Genomic DNA, 16,504 nt, shown 5'->3' with positions numbered 1-16,504 from the left:
ACTATGTGTAACCATGAACTTTCATAGTCTGGTTAATACAGTTAAGTGAGAATTACTCATAAACGCGGATGGCAAAAAAAAAAACAATACCAAAAACCCGCGTGACGTCTACTTCATTCTATCTATATAGTCCTATAGTTGACTGGTTTTACACTTCCAGTAAGATATAGACCAGTATTTTAACGTCACACTTTTGTTCCCTATTGAGTGCAAAACTGTAAAGATATGATTTTTTCATAGTATCACGTGACTCAGACAAAGACTTACCCAGATAAATGTTAATTACATAACTATGACTCTGCTTTGTGTCTAAGATGAATGTCCGAGGTATAATGGCCACCTTTGAACTTAGAGGGATAAGAAGTGCCTTAACAACAACAACAATAACAATAACAATAATAATAATAATAATAATAATAATAATAATAATAATAATAATAATAATGATGATGATGATGATGATGATGATGATGATAATGATGATGATAATGATGATGATGATGATGATGATGATGATGATGATGATGATGATGATGATGATGATGTAATTTATTTATCTAGCACCTGTCCCATACAATATAGCTTTAGGCGCACAATATACATGATATTCAAAATATTTTTTTAATTACCCTACTACTACTTCCTTTGCTTAATTTCATAGGGACTGCCTAACATATTTGGGTGAAACTTTGAATGCGGTCTTATATTAAAAAATAAAAACTTTGTGAATCTAAAAGAGAAAATCTGTATCTTCATAGGCTATTAATTGTTTATAGGAACAGAGAGCGTGAACCATCTGCTTGTGTCTGTGCCTGGCTTCTTGGCGGTGGTGATGCCTGCCATCTTCATTTGTCAGACAGAGAGCGCCTCAATATCTTTTTCGGACGCGCAACCTTTCGTGTCCCCCGAGGGTTCCAATCGTGGGATTAGGGCTGATGCTGCTCCCTCTTCTTTCCAAGGTATGAACGACCCATTACCATTCCCCCCCCCTCCTATTTTGGTGCTGATGGGTCCTTGGTTTGACTTTTTCCATAATCCCATGTTAGAAGATTGATCTTGCCATTTGTTTTTCAAAACCCTACAGGAGCATTTGTTTGCAAAGATCTGGATCTTGTGAGCCTCGCTCGGCGCATAGTTGAGTCCTTGGAAAAGGCTCTTTACTCACATTCTCTAACCGTACTCAGGTGTAAAATGAGTACCTGACCGTTAATAGCGTTGTCTCTGTCCTAAACAAATGTAACTTCGCCTAACAGGCGTCATGTCAAGGGACCATTTCTAAAGCGCTTTGAGCAGCTTAAGTGGATATTTCGCTATATAAAAGCAATTTTTTTGAAATATGACATTTTTTAATGATATAATTTCAACCCCTTAATCTTTAAAAGACCAGCTTTGCTCCCCTTCGAAGAGAACCCACAGGAAGTAGAATGCAAAAACCAAAAATGCAATCAAAATGCAGACCCTATCTACTATCATGTAAAATCGCTTACAAATCAAAGTATACATATTCATTTAATTTGATCAATTTAAATGAAACTTATATATGAATACAATCCTGATACACGAAACACGCATTTCCCTGTTCCCCTAAGAATTGCAGTCTCTTTTGAGGTTTTACAAGTTTTTTAAAAATTTTATTACATAAAAAATTTGAGCTTTTATATAGCGCAATATACACTAAACGTGCTCAATGCGCTTTAAAAGAGGTCCCTAACCAACAGCAACATGGAACATGTAGAACGAGACATGACGCCTGTTAGACGCTATTTTTTTCCGACAGAGAGAACTCAGTTAATGGCCAGGTACTCATTTTACACCTAAGTACGATGAGAGAATATGAGTAAAGAGCTTTTTACAAGGACTCAACTGTGCATCGAGCGGGAGGCTCGAACCCAGGACCTTCCGATCCGAAAGCGAATGTAATACCATAAGACCACATAGCCGCTCGTGAATCGTGATTTCAATAGAGTATCCACATGCGAAATAACAAAGACAAAAGTAAACAAGCAAAGGTGTTTGAATAAATTAATAAGCATTAATAACGGGTAAATAAATGAAAGAGAAAACGTCACCACATGCTTCAGTCAGTACCAGAGAATATCTGTAAAAGACAAACGCAGATTATACGAATCATATATAATATAGATAAAGACATCAACAAAACAACTCGAGATTCATTAAACTCGATCCATGCACTGCATCATGTCATATTACGAATATTATTATATGTGTGAAACGAATTGTTGATAAGGATTGTGTGGTGAGATCTCGGGGTGAAAATAGAACTTTCAATGTGACAATAGAGATAGCAATGCTTAAAATACTCTAAATGAATTAGAATCCGCTAAGTGCAAAGCATGATTTCTAATGTCTAAATCTAAACAAAGCGTGACATAAATGTGCCCATTTGGGTTCGAAGCGGCGATAGGGGCTCGAACCCGCGACCTTACTAGCACGACAACTCAGACATAGTCGGGGAGATCGTCACTCTACCGTATGAGCTATCCACGACCTCCCCCCCCCCCCCCCCCCCCCCCTCAAAAAGAAAAGTCGCTTCAAAGCTTAGTCTTATTAGAGCCTTCTCTCCTCGACTTCTTGAGGTCACGGGTTCAACACACACACACACACACACACACACAAACCCCGCGAAGTTAGTTGGCCAGCATTTAAGCTTAATAGCCAATATTCTCAACACAAACATGTAACATAGAAACGATTGAGACATTGAGTATGCTCCTGTATTTGGCGTGAACTTTTAATTCAGAAAAGCGAATGGATCAGGCAGTTATGTTGATAATGACAAGAATTGAAGTGAGTAGGAAAGTGCCAGAAGACAACAGAGAATAAAAACTTGGGGGCTCGAACCCGCGATCTTACTGGAACTATTACTCCGATTGGGAACTTCGAAGTTTGAAAACTTTAACTCGAGCAGTTCAAGACAAACGTAAAACACTCCATTTTCCCGTCGATAAACCTGGTTTATTTCATACGAGTCGTTAAGCTCCACGGCAAAACCAGATTTAAAACTGAGTAAAATGTTTGTGACGTGAGGAACTGGCCAAGGCTCGATCGTCTCTTCTATATCGACGTCGTCCACATACAATTTGATGTAAGGACACGTCAGATAAGGCCGTAGTTCGATGAAATCTGATTTCTTAATGTACAATTCCCGAAGCGATTCGTTGAACTTGCTAATAAAGCCATATTTTTGGTATTCTGTTTTATGAATCTCAGTGTGACACATAACGGTTGATAAATTTCTACACGGGCTATTAATATCAAAAGATGACATATCAACAAATTGGGACTTATATGAAGACGAGTAATAATTTTTCATGGTAATATTTACGATCCGATTGTGGTATAAATTCAATATTAAATTTTCAACTTCATCTCTAGGTTCTATCAAAAAAAAATCTTTTTTCCAAAAATACATTAATCCAAATGAATCTGGGCATATCAAATAAGATCGAGCTATTGTTAAAACCGTCATCACGTCCAAACTCAATCTTTTGTGGCTCCAGAATCACACCAATTTGTATCTCCATTTCTGAGCCAAGACGAAGAATCTCCCTGATCTGAAATATTGATTGGAATTTATAATAATAATGATAATGATAATAACAATAATAACAATAATAATAATAATAATAATAATAATAATAATAATAATAATAATAATAACAATAATAATAATGATAATAATGATAATAATAATAATAATAATTATAATAATAATAATAGTAATAATAATAATAATAATAAAAATAATAATAATAATAATAATAATAATAATAATAATAATAATAATAATAATAATAATAATAATAATAATAATATAATTTATTCATAAAAAATAAAATGGAAATTCGTTTACAGACGTGGCATGCATAAAAATGTATAAAAACAAAGTTGAGAATCTATGTCGACAATGTATACATATATATATATATATATATATATATGCAAATGCGCAAAAATGTAAAAATATACAAACAAGAACCAATAGCAACACTTTATATATTAATTTGATCCGAACTTGTGTGTGTATATTTAGAAAATAGTATTTAATTTAAATCCCAGTTGCGCGTTAAAAATTCGAACACCATGTGGCAAAAATGAATTAAGGTGACGTGTTGTCTTTGTTTTTATAGATATAAGGCGACTGCTCCTCATGGAGAACTTAATATATTTGTGAAGGGGGTGATTGAGGGAAAGATAACAATCATGATAAATATGTTAAAGATAATTAATCAACTTAAATGTACTCAATCTATGTGCTATACAAACATATTATATCTTTAACCGTAACGGAAGTTAGATGCTACTTTCAATTTGATTTAATGACGTCATTTAGAATTAGATGAAAGTGCCGAATCTATTCTTTCTGTCAAATTGGTTAGAACAGAACAACCTTGCTCTGGTATTTCACTTACCTTTTCTCGAAGAATAGTTGTAACAGTTTGTATGTCTAATTCGTATACGCCAGTCCTTGGGTCGTTGTAATGGGTGAGAGATATAAGCAGGAGACTCATTCGATATGGCAGACCTTTGATAACATTCAACGCACTTTGACAACGATTTGACTTTAGGACTTTTCCCGCTGTGCAAACCAACGAATTGCAATTTATCTAGAAAGTAAAACAGATAGATTTTGATAAGTTTCAAAGCAAGATTATGTTAGCGTGGACCAAATGCAGTAAACTGAAATTTAAGTCTGAATTTTGAAGTTAGATAAGAATAATTTCGATAAAAGAATAAATGTGACCCTTCGCCTCAAAACTGTATTAAGTAGGGATGGTTAAGATGTTGAAAATTGAATTTATAGCCAGAAATATCAGTCTTGTGTTGAGTTTGTATGTTTTATTGAGGAGAATGGATACCATATTTCAGGGTGCTAATGCCAACAATTTATATTTTTGACGAGTTTAAAATTAAATTCGACTTTTAAACATCTGGTTTGTTCCGACATAATAGCGTTTCGAGACGGTGGGACACAAATGTAATTTTGTAAACTGTGAAAAGTCAAAATGCAATTCGGGCCCTTTCGAATTAAATATTGATTTTCAGCATACAATTCGCCCCGATAAAATACCGTTTCGAGGCGGTTGTTCACATATTATGTATTTATCAAATTGATGCAATATATTGATTGCTATTTGGCAACAATATGGGGTTCTATTTTTTTATTTTTTTTTACTTTAACTTGAAACTGAGAAGACATTTGTACTGTTAGCAAATGGTAATACGGTGCTCAAAGGGTCTTGTTTGCTTTTCCTCTATTTATCTATAGGGAATGAGATTAGCGGAAGAGTAGCGTCTCTTGATTGGACGTCACCGGCGGAAAAGTTATTAGAGAGAGAACGTCATTTGGTTTTGCGCATGCGTCTCTCGTCCTCGCTTCCGGTGAAAGCGGCCTGAGACTTTTCACCGAAAGCGAGGACGAGAGAGAGAGAGAGAGACGCATGCGCAAAACCATGTTGACGTTCTCTATTTAAGTTTGACGTCCAATCAAGGGACGCTACTCTTCCGCTAATCTTATTCCCTATACACTGACTGGCCAATTTTAACGAGATTGCAGATGTAAGTGATAAAAACACAAGAGAAAGGAACATTAAAATCCATACTACTGGGTCAATCCATTTGTTTTTTGCGCATATTGGGTTGTCAAATGCATCGGGCTTGACTGGGTCGTCGAAATCTAGTGACAGCCGGAAGGGAGGCAACCGAATTTCAGTTTTTGTGGCGGAGTTTCCTTCAACTTCAACTCCATTGCAATTCTAAAGACAATGGAAATATTATGCTGTGATCAATAAATCAAATATCGTTTATAATGTGGATGGAGTGCGTCATAAAGAGGCAGCGAAAGTAGTAGTAGTAGAAGTAGTAGTAGTAGTAGTAGTAGTAGTAGTAGTAGTAGTAGTAGTAGTAGTAGTAGTAGTAGTAGTAGTAGTAGTAGTAGTAGTATTAGTAGTAGTAGTAGTAGTAGTAGTAGTAGTAGTAGTAGTAGTAGTAGTAGTAGTAGTAGGTAGGTAGTAGTAGTAGTAGTAGTAGTAGTAGGTATGTAGTAGTAGTATAGTAGTAGTAGTAGTAGTAGTAGTAGTAGTGTAGAGTAGTAGAAGTAGTAGTAGTAGTAGTAGTAGTAGTAGTAGTAGTAGTAGTAGTAGTTGTAGTAGTATTGTTTTTTGTTGTAGTAGATGTAGTAGTAGTAGTATAGTAGTAGTAGTAGTAGTAGTAGTAGTAGTAGTAGTAGAGAAGAAGAAGAAGAAGAAGAAGAAGAAGAAGAAGAAGAAATAGATGATGATGGTAGTGAGGATGATGATGACGATGATGATGAGATGAGTGAGGAGATGATGAGGATGATGATGATGAGATGATGATGATGATGATGATGATGATGATGATGATGAGATGATGATGATTGATGAGATGATGATGATGATGATGATGATGATGTGATGATGATGATGAGATGATGATGATGATGATGATGATGATGATGATGATGATGATGATGATGATGATGATGATGATGATGATGATGAGGGTGGCAACCTAAAAGCGGGCTCGGGCAAAACAAGCTGGGAACTACAACAAAAGACACACGCTAGCGAGAATACGCTTCAACAGTCATGACGTCACTTCCCTCGAAATGACGCATGTTAACTTAGTAACTGGCTCTAAACTATCGGAACAATGGCGGACGCCCTTATGAAATATTTCTCCGACGAGCATGAAAGTGTGTCCAGAGGGGGAAAAAAACATTATAAATCTGATCATGTTTTGACTTTTACACATTCTGATCACAAGACATATGAAAAGTTTTAGCCAGCATGAAGAATAAAAAGTACAGATTTCCTTTGTTTTGAACCACGATGGCCGCCGTTGCTGGGCGACGTGACATCAGACTATTGAATCCAATTACAACTCAGAGATAAAACCTTACTGTTTCCTACCTTCTGGAGATAATAGATTACAAATTGCATAGCAAGGCCCATACACTATCACAAAGAAACTGTCCAGAACGAATGATTGTCAGAATGTGAAAGGAAGACACAAGACTTATCACATCAGCCTACTGAGAAAGTATTTTGAGAGAGAGATTCACAAGCTGCCTTGATGTCCTTAATGGTAGCTGAGGAGGTGGAAAGTAATGAAACCTTCACCCTGAACCAGCCTATTACTGAGTCAGAGCGTAGCCATCGTTATGTTATAGCCTGATACTGAAATCGAAAAGGACTGGCAGTATGACGTCATTATTTGGTTTTTGCACCGCTTATTGAGTTGTCGTTAGTAGAGCTCATGGAAACAAGTTATTTCATTGGTTGAACTATTGAATACAACTCACGATTTGTTTTCTTTTGTGGCCAAATACTGGCATTTTGACGTCATTTTTTGGTCAGTATCAGACTATAACATGACAAAGGCCACGGTCAGAGACGCATGGCGAAGTAGACATCGATTCAGATCTTGACCCGGAGCGAAAAGAACAACTACGGGACATAATCAGCCGCCACAAGACCTGCTTTTCATTTTCAGACAGACCTGGACATACAGACTTAGAGGAAGTGAAATTAACCTTCTTGACCCCACTCCTATCCTTGCAAATCCTATCCCGTCCCTCTTTCTAAGGAAAAGGCGATAGAAAAGGAAATATAGACCATGCTAGATGCAGGCATTATAACACCTTAAAGATCACCTGGCAGTACAGTGCAACTACCGTACTACCAAGTCATGATCTGGCGCTCCTAATTTCCTATAGTGCGGCTATGTGGTCTAGTGGTATGACACTCGCTTTCGGATCGGAAGGTCCTGCTCAAAGGGTCCTGCGCTCGGCGCATAGTTGAGTCCTTGGAAAAGGCTCTTTATTCACATTATCTCACCGTACTCGGGTTTAAAATGAGTACATGGCCGTTAACAGCGTTGTCTTTGTCCGAAAAATTGTAATATCGCCTAACAGGCGTCATTCGCCGTCCAACATGTTAAATGTTGCTATTGACCAGGGACCCCTTGTAAAGCGCTTTGAGCACATTTAGTGGATATTGCGCTATATAAAGCTCATCTTTTTTCTTCTTGGTCAGGATTGATGGTTTAAAAAAAAACCACAATGAATTCCTTATACTCGTATTTATTTTACTTACCAAGGTTTTCTTGTGCTTGAATCTTCCCAAATTGTTACACAGCAGACAAAATATATTTCTGAAAACCAAACCTCTGAACACAACGCGGAACCTGAGCTCGTATCGTTCAGCGTAACACCGTTCTACAACTCCGGGAATGTAGGTCTTTTCCAGGCCTGTGACGTTGCAGGTGCTGATAACCGAATCGTCATTACTGGAATTGGAAAATTAAGAAAAAAGTTTATTTGGAGTTTCACTCAAAAGTCTTTAGACAGTATTGAGCTTTTTTTGAGCTTTTTTTATATAGCGCAATATCCACTTGACGTGCTCAAAGCGCTTTACAAGGTGTCCCTGGTCAACAGTAACATTTAACATGTAGGACGAGACATGACGCCTGTTAGGAGATATTACAATTTTTCGGACAAAGACAACGCTGTTAACGGCCAGGTACTCATTTTACACCTGAGTACGGTGAGAGAATGTAAGTAAAGAGTCTTTTCCAAGGACTCAACTATGCGTAGAGCGAGGCTCGAACCCAGGACCTTCCGATCCGAAAGTGAGTGTCATACCACTAGACCACATTCTAACAGTGATAAACCACGAGCTAAGGCTCTACAGGCTTTACACAATTATTGTGGTCCGATTTGATTAAATCAGGCCTTACCATTTACTTCCAGTGAAAAGTGACAGCTGTGTACCCCGAATTGCATCACTGTTACAGCTCTACTGTCTGAAACGCTCCGCGGATCTCGACTGCAGACAAATTTCTCCCTTCATTCCGCGACGCTATGAACTTAAAAAGAATGAAACAAAGTAGCTAAGTAGAAGATGCATAAATGGTTTGGCCTACATATGTGTTTCATCTAGTCATAAAATAAAAGTGCGGCTATGTGGTCTGTGCGGCTATGTGGTCTAGTGGTATGACACTCGCTTTCAGATCAGAAGGTCCTGGGTTCGAGCCTCGCGCTCGGCGCATAGTTGAGCCCTTGGAAAAGTCTCTTTACTCACATTCTCTCACCGTACTCAGGTGTATAATGAGTACCTGGCCGTTGACAGCCGTGTCTTTGTCCGAAAAATTGTAACATCGCCTAACAGGTGGCATGTACCGTCCTACATGTTAAATGTTGCTGTTGACCAGGGATCCCTTGTAAATCTCTTTGAGCACATTTAGTGGATATTGCGCTATATAAAAGCTCAATTTTTTTAAAAATAAATGTGAAAAATCCAGAGACAGGAGCGGAGGTTTCTTAATTGCAGTCGGTATTATACCTGGTGTCTCAGGCTCGGAACGGTGTCTTGTCTCATTAATTCAAGCGATGTTTAGCGTGGTCAGTGACTGAGTAACTCCGGAAATTTGTCCATCTATTAGGCAATTAACATATATCCCACAAGTGTGAATATGTCTTATGCTATGTGTATCGAACATCATAGAAGATATTTATTAAAAACTAGAGCTTTTTATATAGCTCAATATTCAATATCCACTAAATGTGCTCAAAGCGCTTTACAAAGGGTCCCTGACCAACAGCAACACGTTACATGTAGAACGAGACATAACGCCTGTTATGCGATATTACAATTTTTTTCCGACAGAGACAACGCTGTTGACGGCCAGGTACTCATTTTATACCTGAGTACGGTTACAGAATGTGAGTAAAGAGTCTTTTCCAAGGACTCACTATGCGCCGAGCGAGGCACGAACCCAGGACCTTCCGATCCGAAAGCGAGTGTCATATCACTAGACCACATAGCCGCACATCTAGTACAAAAAGGACACCAAAAAGGCGACTTGTACTGTTTAAAATAAAGATTTGGCTTCCTATGGACTGCTCTGCTGAGAACGGGAGAATAAATTAACCAGTGTTTAGTGCATTTAATATTACCTTTTAAAAGTGTTATTTATTAAATGTTCATACTTATTTTTCCATGACATCCGCTGCAGTTTTTCTTTAATCGTAAATTCAATTCTTCTCCGAGGCTGGACTCACAACCAATTCAACTGTCCAAGCTGGCACTGCCATTCGTTCACAGAATGACTTCTTTATACACTGTCATCATCTCCCCAAATGGAACCATATCTTTATAGTGAATGACATAATCAGTCGGATGGTGAAAAGGTTTGAACTGTGATATTGCCAAGTTTAGTTAGAAGGTCACTATTATCAAAATAATGAGTTCTTGTCATAAATGATTAAGCCAACCCTTTTTGTACATCGTCGGGAAATATCAAAGCTCAATTTCACTTCTAAATATTTTTTACAGCTACTCAAATTGAAAAAGTATGAAATTTGAGAAAAATTGCTGGATACCTTTCCCATACATCTGACCATAACTTCATGAAAAAAAACCCGACTTACTTCAAATAAATATTTACATGCTCTGGGGAGCATATGCTTTCAGAAAATGAAAAAAAAAATGCAAATCCAAATTTTTCACCTTCCCACTGATTATGTCATGCACTGACACATATTATATTGAAACCATAGCAACCTACAGACATTGGTTCGTCCCCATACCTTGTTTGCATTGTTGTTCCCCTTTTCTAGACGTTTATGGTACTTTTTAAACGTAACTAGGTCAATACCAATACGATTCTACAGTCGTAACGTCACTTCCCTCGTAATGACGCATGGTAACTTAGTAACTGGCTCTAAACTATCGGAACAATGGCGGACGCCCTTATGAAATATTTCTCCGACGAGCATAAAAGCGTATCCAGAGGATAAAAAACATAAATCTGATCATGTTTTGACTTTTACACATTCTGATCACAAGACATATGAACATTTCTAACCAGCATGAAGAATAAAAAGTACCGATTTTCTTTGTTTAGAACCACGATGGCCGCCGTTGTTGGGCGACGTGACATCAGACTATTGAATCCAATTTGTGTTCTTTTCCCGCTACTCGGAATTCTGTTAGTCAATCAAAACAAATCACAACCTAACCGGTCATCTGGTAACTCCATTGCTTCCAATCGGCTACTCTTAATAATTGTGGAGGGTGTAAGCATACCCTTCCAATTATTGTAAGTATTCGTGGTAATACCAATATTGTATTGTTCTGGTTATTAATGGTATCATTTTATTTATTTTGGTTCCATTTACCGTTTTTTTTTCTTCACATTCATGTATGTTGTCATCAAATGTATGAATTATTGGCGAAACCCTAAAATTGAACACACTTTGAAACCTTGATAAACCCCTTTCGGTCTCAAATAAACGTCAGTATTACTAAAACAAACAAAAAATTGAGATTTTATATAGCGCAATATCCACTTAACGTGCTCAATGCGCTTTTCAAGGGGTCCCTGGTCAACAGCAACATTTAACATGTAGGACGAGACATGACGCCTGTTAGGCGATATTACAATTTTTCGGACAAAGACAACGCTGTTAACGGCCAGGTACTCATTTTACACCTGAGTACGGTGAGAGAATGTGAGTAAAGAGTCTTTTCCAAGGACTCAACTATGCGCCGAGCGCGAGGCTCGAACCCAGGACCTTCCGATCCGAAACGAGTGGCATACCACTAGACCACATAGCCGCACAACCACAGACATAACAAATTTCAATGCTCCACAAGTAGCCCAACTTGTAAAATTATGTGTAACTTCATGTCTGGAGATTTAACTATGTGTTAACATTATTCTATGTGGAATGTGATTATCATACCGTGTGTTTAATGTGTGCTTTGAAGATCACAGAAAAATGTGTCTACTTCTTTAAGATATATACCACGTACAACCTTCTTTTCTCTTATGAGAGAAAATAGCAAATAAAAACTGTCTAATTTCTTTTGAAATTGACTATATACATTACCTCATATATATCGTTTTAAATCAAACATCACTCTTACCCTTTGTAGAATTTAGGATCGCAATGAGATAAATTTGTTAAAGAGACAGCAGGAATTTGATCCAACGCGCACAGAGAACCTCTCCTTTGAGCCAGCCTTAAGAGCTCCAGTTTGCTACGGGCCCAGCGTAGATAGAAAAAGCTCCAACAAAATATTTTGGTCTTCCAAAAGCTGATCTGGAGAGAGAAAGGGGGAAACACAGATTGGTCTTAAACGAGTATGATTGTGGGCCACGGCATCCGATTGGGCTATGAATCCATTGCAATGCATTTTGTTTTCACTCAAAATTGATAATTTATATTGTAAAGTGCCCAGCGCTTGTGTTTTACACGAGAATGAGCGCTGTCTAAATGTGTATTATTATTATTATTATTATTATTATTATTATTATTATTATTATTATTATTATTATTATTTTAAAAAGTAGTGGCATAACTGAAGACTTTTCATATTCTTATTAGGCAAACTTCAACTAAACGATGTCGTGTTAATGTCGTGATAACAAAAAAGTCAACGCATTTCTACGATTTTACCTCTAAACAATACCTTTTTCAATATTATAGTTGGTCAATTGAATGCCAATTCTGTATTGGTTTTCTTACAATATAATTTGTCTCTGCCAATAGCCGGTACCTTATTTAATCTTGTGTCAATTGCGGGAATGTGGCCAAAATAATGTTCTAAATATTACATGGATATAGAGTTTGTCTATTGTTATCAGACATGTAGCTACTCACCATGCTCAACACGGCTTGTGTTTGTTGAAAGACAAAAACAACCTGCCGCTCAGCATGCAAATTACTGAAGAAGAGAAGCGAATTCTAAATTTATAACAACATTCCTTACCTCTGTTGCTTTGTTGCACTTGGCACAATATTGATTGAAATAATGGACGTTCGTGCTGTTGTCAGTGACAAAAGTCACCATTTCACGGGTGATATTATTCCAAGAACGTGTGTCCTCACATAAAGATTTCGTATCGACGTCATCGTAGTCTTCAGGACAAGACCTTTTGACAAGGAATGGCGGTTCGGATGAACTAGCAGTTTTAAAACATACTGGAGCTGGAATTGCTTCATTTGTTTTATCTGCAACAGTTGATTTTGTTGTAACACAGCATGTACCATAATGATGGCAACGGTCTTCATCTTCATCACACGAATTGCATTGAATATCACAAGGATTTGAATTTGAAGCATTGCAAAAACATTCCTGGTTATGTAAGAGTTGGTGCAGAAGTAAGTCGCTAAAAACAATATATGTAGAGTTAAGAACGGATTCGAAATTGGAGGGGTTTAAACCTTGGCATTCACCGATATCTCTTTTTATTCTGTCATGGTCATCGGTTGTACGCCGGTGACGTAGGTCAGATAATAGTGGGCCTTCTGGAAAATTGTAATGTTTGAAGGAATAAACGTCTGGATTTATGACTTCCTTCGATTCTTTATATGAACTGTCTCCGGCAATTCCTGATGCTTCTATTGTAGGTGCCTCGCCGTTGACGATATTCTCTGATCTCGCACAGTAAAGGGAGACAATGCAAACGATCAAGATTTGCGCTGCCATCATCAAGTAGATATTTATGCTGACCATAATAATATTAGCAATCTCTGTAAAATAAAATTTAAAATATGAGAAAATCATTTTAACACCTTAACCCTCTCCTTACCAACTATAGGAAAATCGTCACATTCGTTATGATACAATCAACATTTTTCTATCCAAATTTCTTTTGTATATCATAAAATTTAAAGAAAATGAACAGTGTGTTGTAGAGCATGTTTTGCTAAAGTGTCGCAAGAACTTACTGCTATTGTGTTTGAGTGATAAAAAATATATTTTTGTGTTAGTTGGGTGTGAAGATTTGGGGGAAATCCTGACAATGGCTGGTAAGGAGAGGGTTAACTCGAATAGTTGTTTATGTTATGAAATTATTGAGAGTACTGTGCTGTCAATCCAAAATCTATTTCAAATAGCCTTCTTGTTCAGAATCTTGGGGCATTCGTGACTTCACTCAGACTATGCTACATTAAATGACAACTTTTTTTTCTACATGTGGGGAGACCTCCCCTCCTTCTCATCGAATGTCCCCTTCTCCATCCACCTCCTCCAGTTTAATATAATAATAGATGATAGTATATGGCAGTTCTATAGGGAATTTTGAAAATGATATCATGCTCAATGCGCTTTACATTTTAATTCATGAAAATGCATTTCTTCTCATTTAAAAAAAATATCCGAAGGCAATAATGAAATATCGAGAAAATGCCGTCTTACGTAAAATCCAGTTTCAAAATTTTGCAATTCAAATGCGGGTGGCCACACTTAAAAGCCTTTAAGTTAAAACGTATTAAATCGTCAAGAAAAATAAAAAACGTGAAGAATAAAAAACTACGGAAAACCTTGCTAGACTTTTATTAAAGGTGTCTAGATAGATTTAGCACTGATTATATAAAACGATTGGTTTTTACTAATTAAAAAGATTTCACCCTCGAAATCCACATGGTGGTGGGGATAACAGGAATATTCATTCAAATCGTCTTTATAATAAAGAAAATAAGGTATCTACGAAGATTATTATATTTACGGGTGTTTCTCGACCGAGAAAGACGTGCTTTCGTTTAATCGAAACACAGCCATGGTTACTAACTTACTTATCCGAACCAGCGACCACCTGAGCTGTAGCCCTTCGGTCTTGTGCCATGACGTAGAAGTTAGACGTTTTTTGTAGTAGTTCCAGGTGACCATAATACCGAGTCTAACATCCAGATTTTAGATAAACGTCTGCATAACGGTCGTGCTTTATACCCAGAAAACAATTTCATATCAAAACACAACAGAGCAACTTCACGTACCAGATGAAATCACAGCAATAATTGTGAATGGCCAAACCCAATTTTACCTGGTTGTTTTGAAGTCACAAGCACTTGACATCTTAGCTAGTATCACTTGTTATTGTAATGGAACAGGAATAATAATACTTTAATAATTGTAGGATCTCTTTTATTCACTAGCAAGGCCACCTCTCACTATGCCAAGGAGCCAAAAGATACACTGCACTGCGACATCTGACGTCACACATCCATGACCGAACATTAACCCTTCAACGGCGACGACTTACTTATATACTTACTTATCCGAACCAGCGACCACCTGAGCTCTAGCCCTTCGGTCTTGTGCCATGATGTAGAAGTTAGATGTCTTTTGTAGTTGTTCCAGGTGACTATAAAGTGTGTTACTGATGCTTGGATTTGGTGGGAGGAATGTGCATCTCAGGTCTTCAAGAGGTTGACATTCAAGCATGTGGTGTGTTACTGTTTCATTGGGGAACACAACACATACCACTCAACAACCATTTAAGCAAAATTACAAAAGACACATCAACGGCGACGACAAACTCTCTTTCAAACGATTTCTTCTATTTGCGGCTATGTAGTCTAGTGGTATGACACTCAATTTCGGATCCGAAGGTCCTGGGTTCGAGCCTCGCTCGGCGCATAGTTGAGTCCTTGGAGAAGGCTCTTTACTTACATTCTCTCACCGTACTCAGGTGTAAAATGAGTACCTGGTTAACAGCGTGGTCTATGTTCGAAAAAATTATTACATCGCCTAACAAGCGACATGTCACGTCCTAAATGTTAAATGTTGCTGTTGGCCAGGGACCCCTTGTAAAGCGCTTTGAGCACATTTAGTGGATATTGCGCTATATAAAAGCTCATTTTAAAATATTTTTTCCTATTTTACAGCTGGTTTAACAACAGACCAAACTATTATTTCTTCTAGCATTGAGACTGGAAATTATTTGAAATCCAAGTCATTGGGTTGAATGTAAAATAAATATGATGGCAGGTTAGAGTTAGAGAAGGATCGTCTCTAGCTGGTATAGGGTTAAGAGTGGGATGATCGGGTTCTAACATTCGTTAGCGCGAGCCCCTCGCTACGGAAGGACGGAAGATAAATAATGCGGAGAGCAAATAGGGGAGAAAACATACACACGCACACACACACACACAAACCCACACACACACACACACACATACATATATATATATATATAATATATATATATATATATATAATATATATATATATAGATAGATAGATAGATAGATAGATAGATAGATAGATAGATAGATAGATAGATAGAGTTGATGTCACTCATGTCGTTGTTATTGCTTTTTGTAATCTAGTTCTTTGTTTAGAACCACGATGGTCGCCGTTGCTGGGCGACGTGACATCAGATTATTGAATCCAATTAGTCAGAAATGGACTAATAAATAAATTTTGGATAAATCTTGGCAGCAATGGGGAGACAGGGTTGGTAACAACAAGAGTATTAGATTGCCAAGTTGTGCATCATTGTGGATACAGGCAAGAGATGAAGTATAGTAGGAAAGTGCCAGAAGACAATAGAGAATAGAAAGTTCCCGGATCGTGTGTAGCTCTTACGGTAGAATCAGTCACGCTCTACCCGGCCAGGCGGAGTTGTCGTACCAGTAAGGTCACGGGTTCAAACCCCCATCACCGCC

At 37.5% G+C, this 16,504-nt stretch overlaps 1 protein-coding gene across 2 annotated transcripts; it reads right to left on the bottom strand.

Annotated features, from left to right (window-relative positions):
• Window positions 1-2,726: 2,726 nt before the first annotated feature.
• LOC144969433 (uncharacterized) lies at window positions 2,727-15,612 on the bottom strand. Of its 2 annotated transcripts, none has more exons than XM_078908542.1 (7): window positions 15,109-15,612; window positions 12,822-13,585; window positions 11,976-12,151; window positions 8,139-8,331; window positions 5,625-5,777; window positions 4,434-4,628; window positions 2,727-3,575 (listed from the first exon to the last, which is right to left on the bottom strand). In XM_078908542.1, the coding sequence occupies exons 2-7, from the start codon at window positions 13,566-13,568 to the stop codon at window positions 3,393-3,395; spliced, it is 1,647 nt and encodes a 548-aa protein (XP_078764668.1). In that variant the 5' UTR covers window positions 13,569-13,585; window positions 15,109-15,612; the 3' UTR covers window positions 2,727-3,392. The 2 variants fall into 2 exon arrangements, with proteins under 2 accessions (XP_078764668.1, XP_078764667.1); XM_078908541.1 differs by lacking the exon at window positions 15,109-15,612 and adding an exon at window positions 14,878-14,998.
• Window positions 15,613-16,504: the final 892 nt, after the last annotated feature.

This window comes from Berghia stephanieae, chromosome 3, assembly GCF_034508935.2.
Source record: "Berghia stephanieae isolate SIO BIC M18660-M18661 chromosome 3, UCSD_Bste_1.3, whole genome shotgun sequence".
Lineage (NCBI taxonomy): Eukaryota > Metazoa > Mollusca > Gastropoda > Nudibranchia > Aeolidiidae > Berghia > Berghia stephanieae.
The sequence above is the reverse complement of the archived record's forward strand: the minus strand, read 5'-3'. Positions and strand labels throughout refer to the sequence as shown.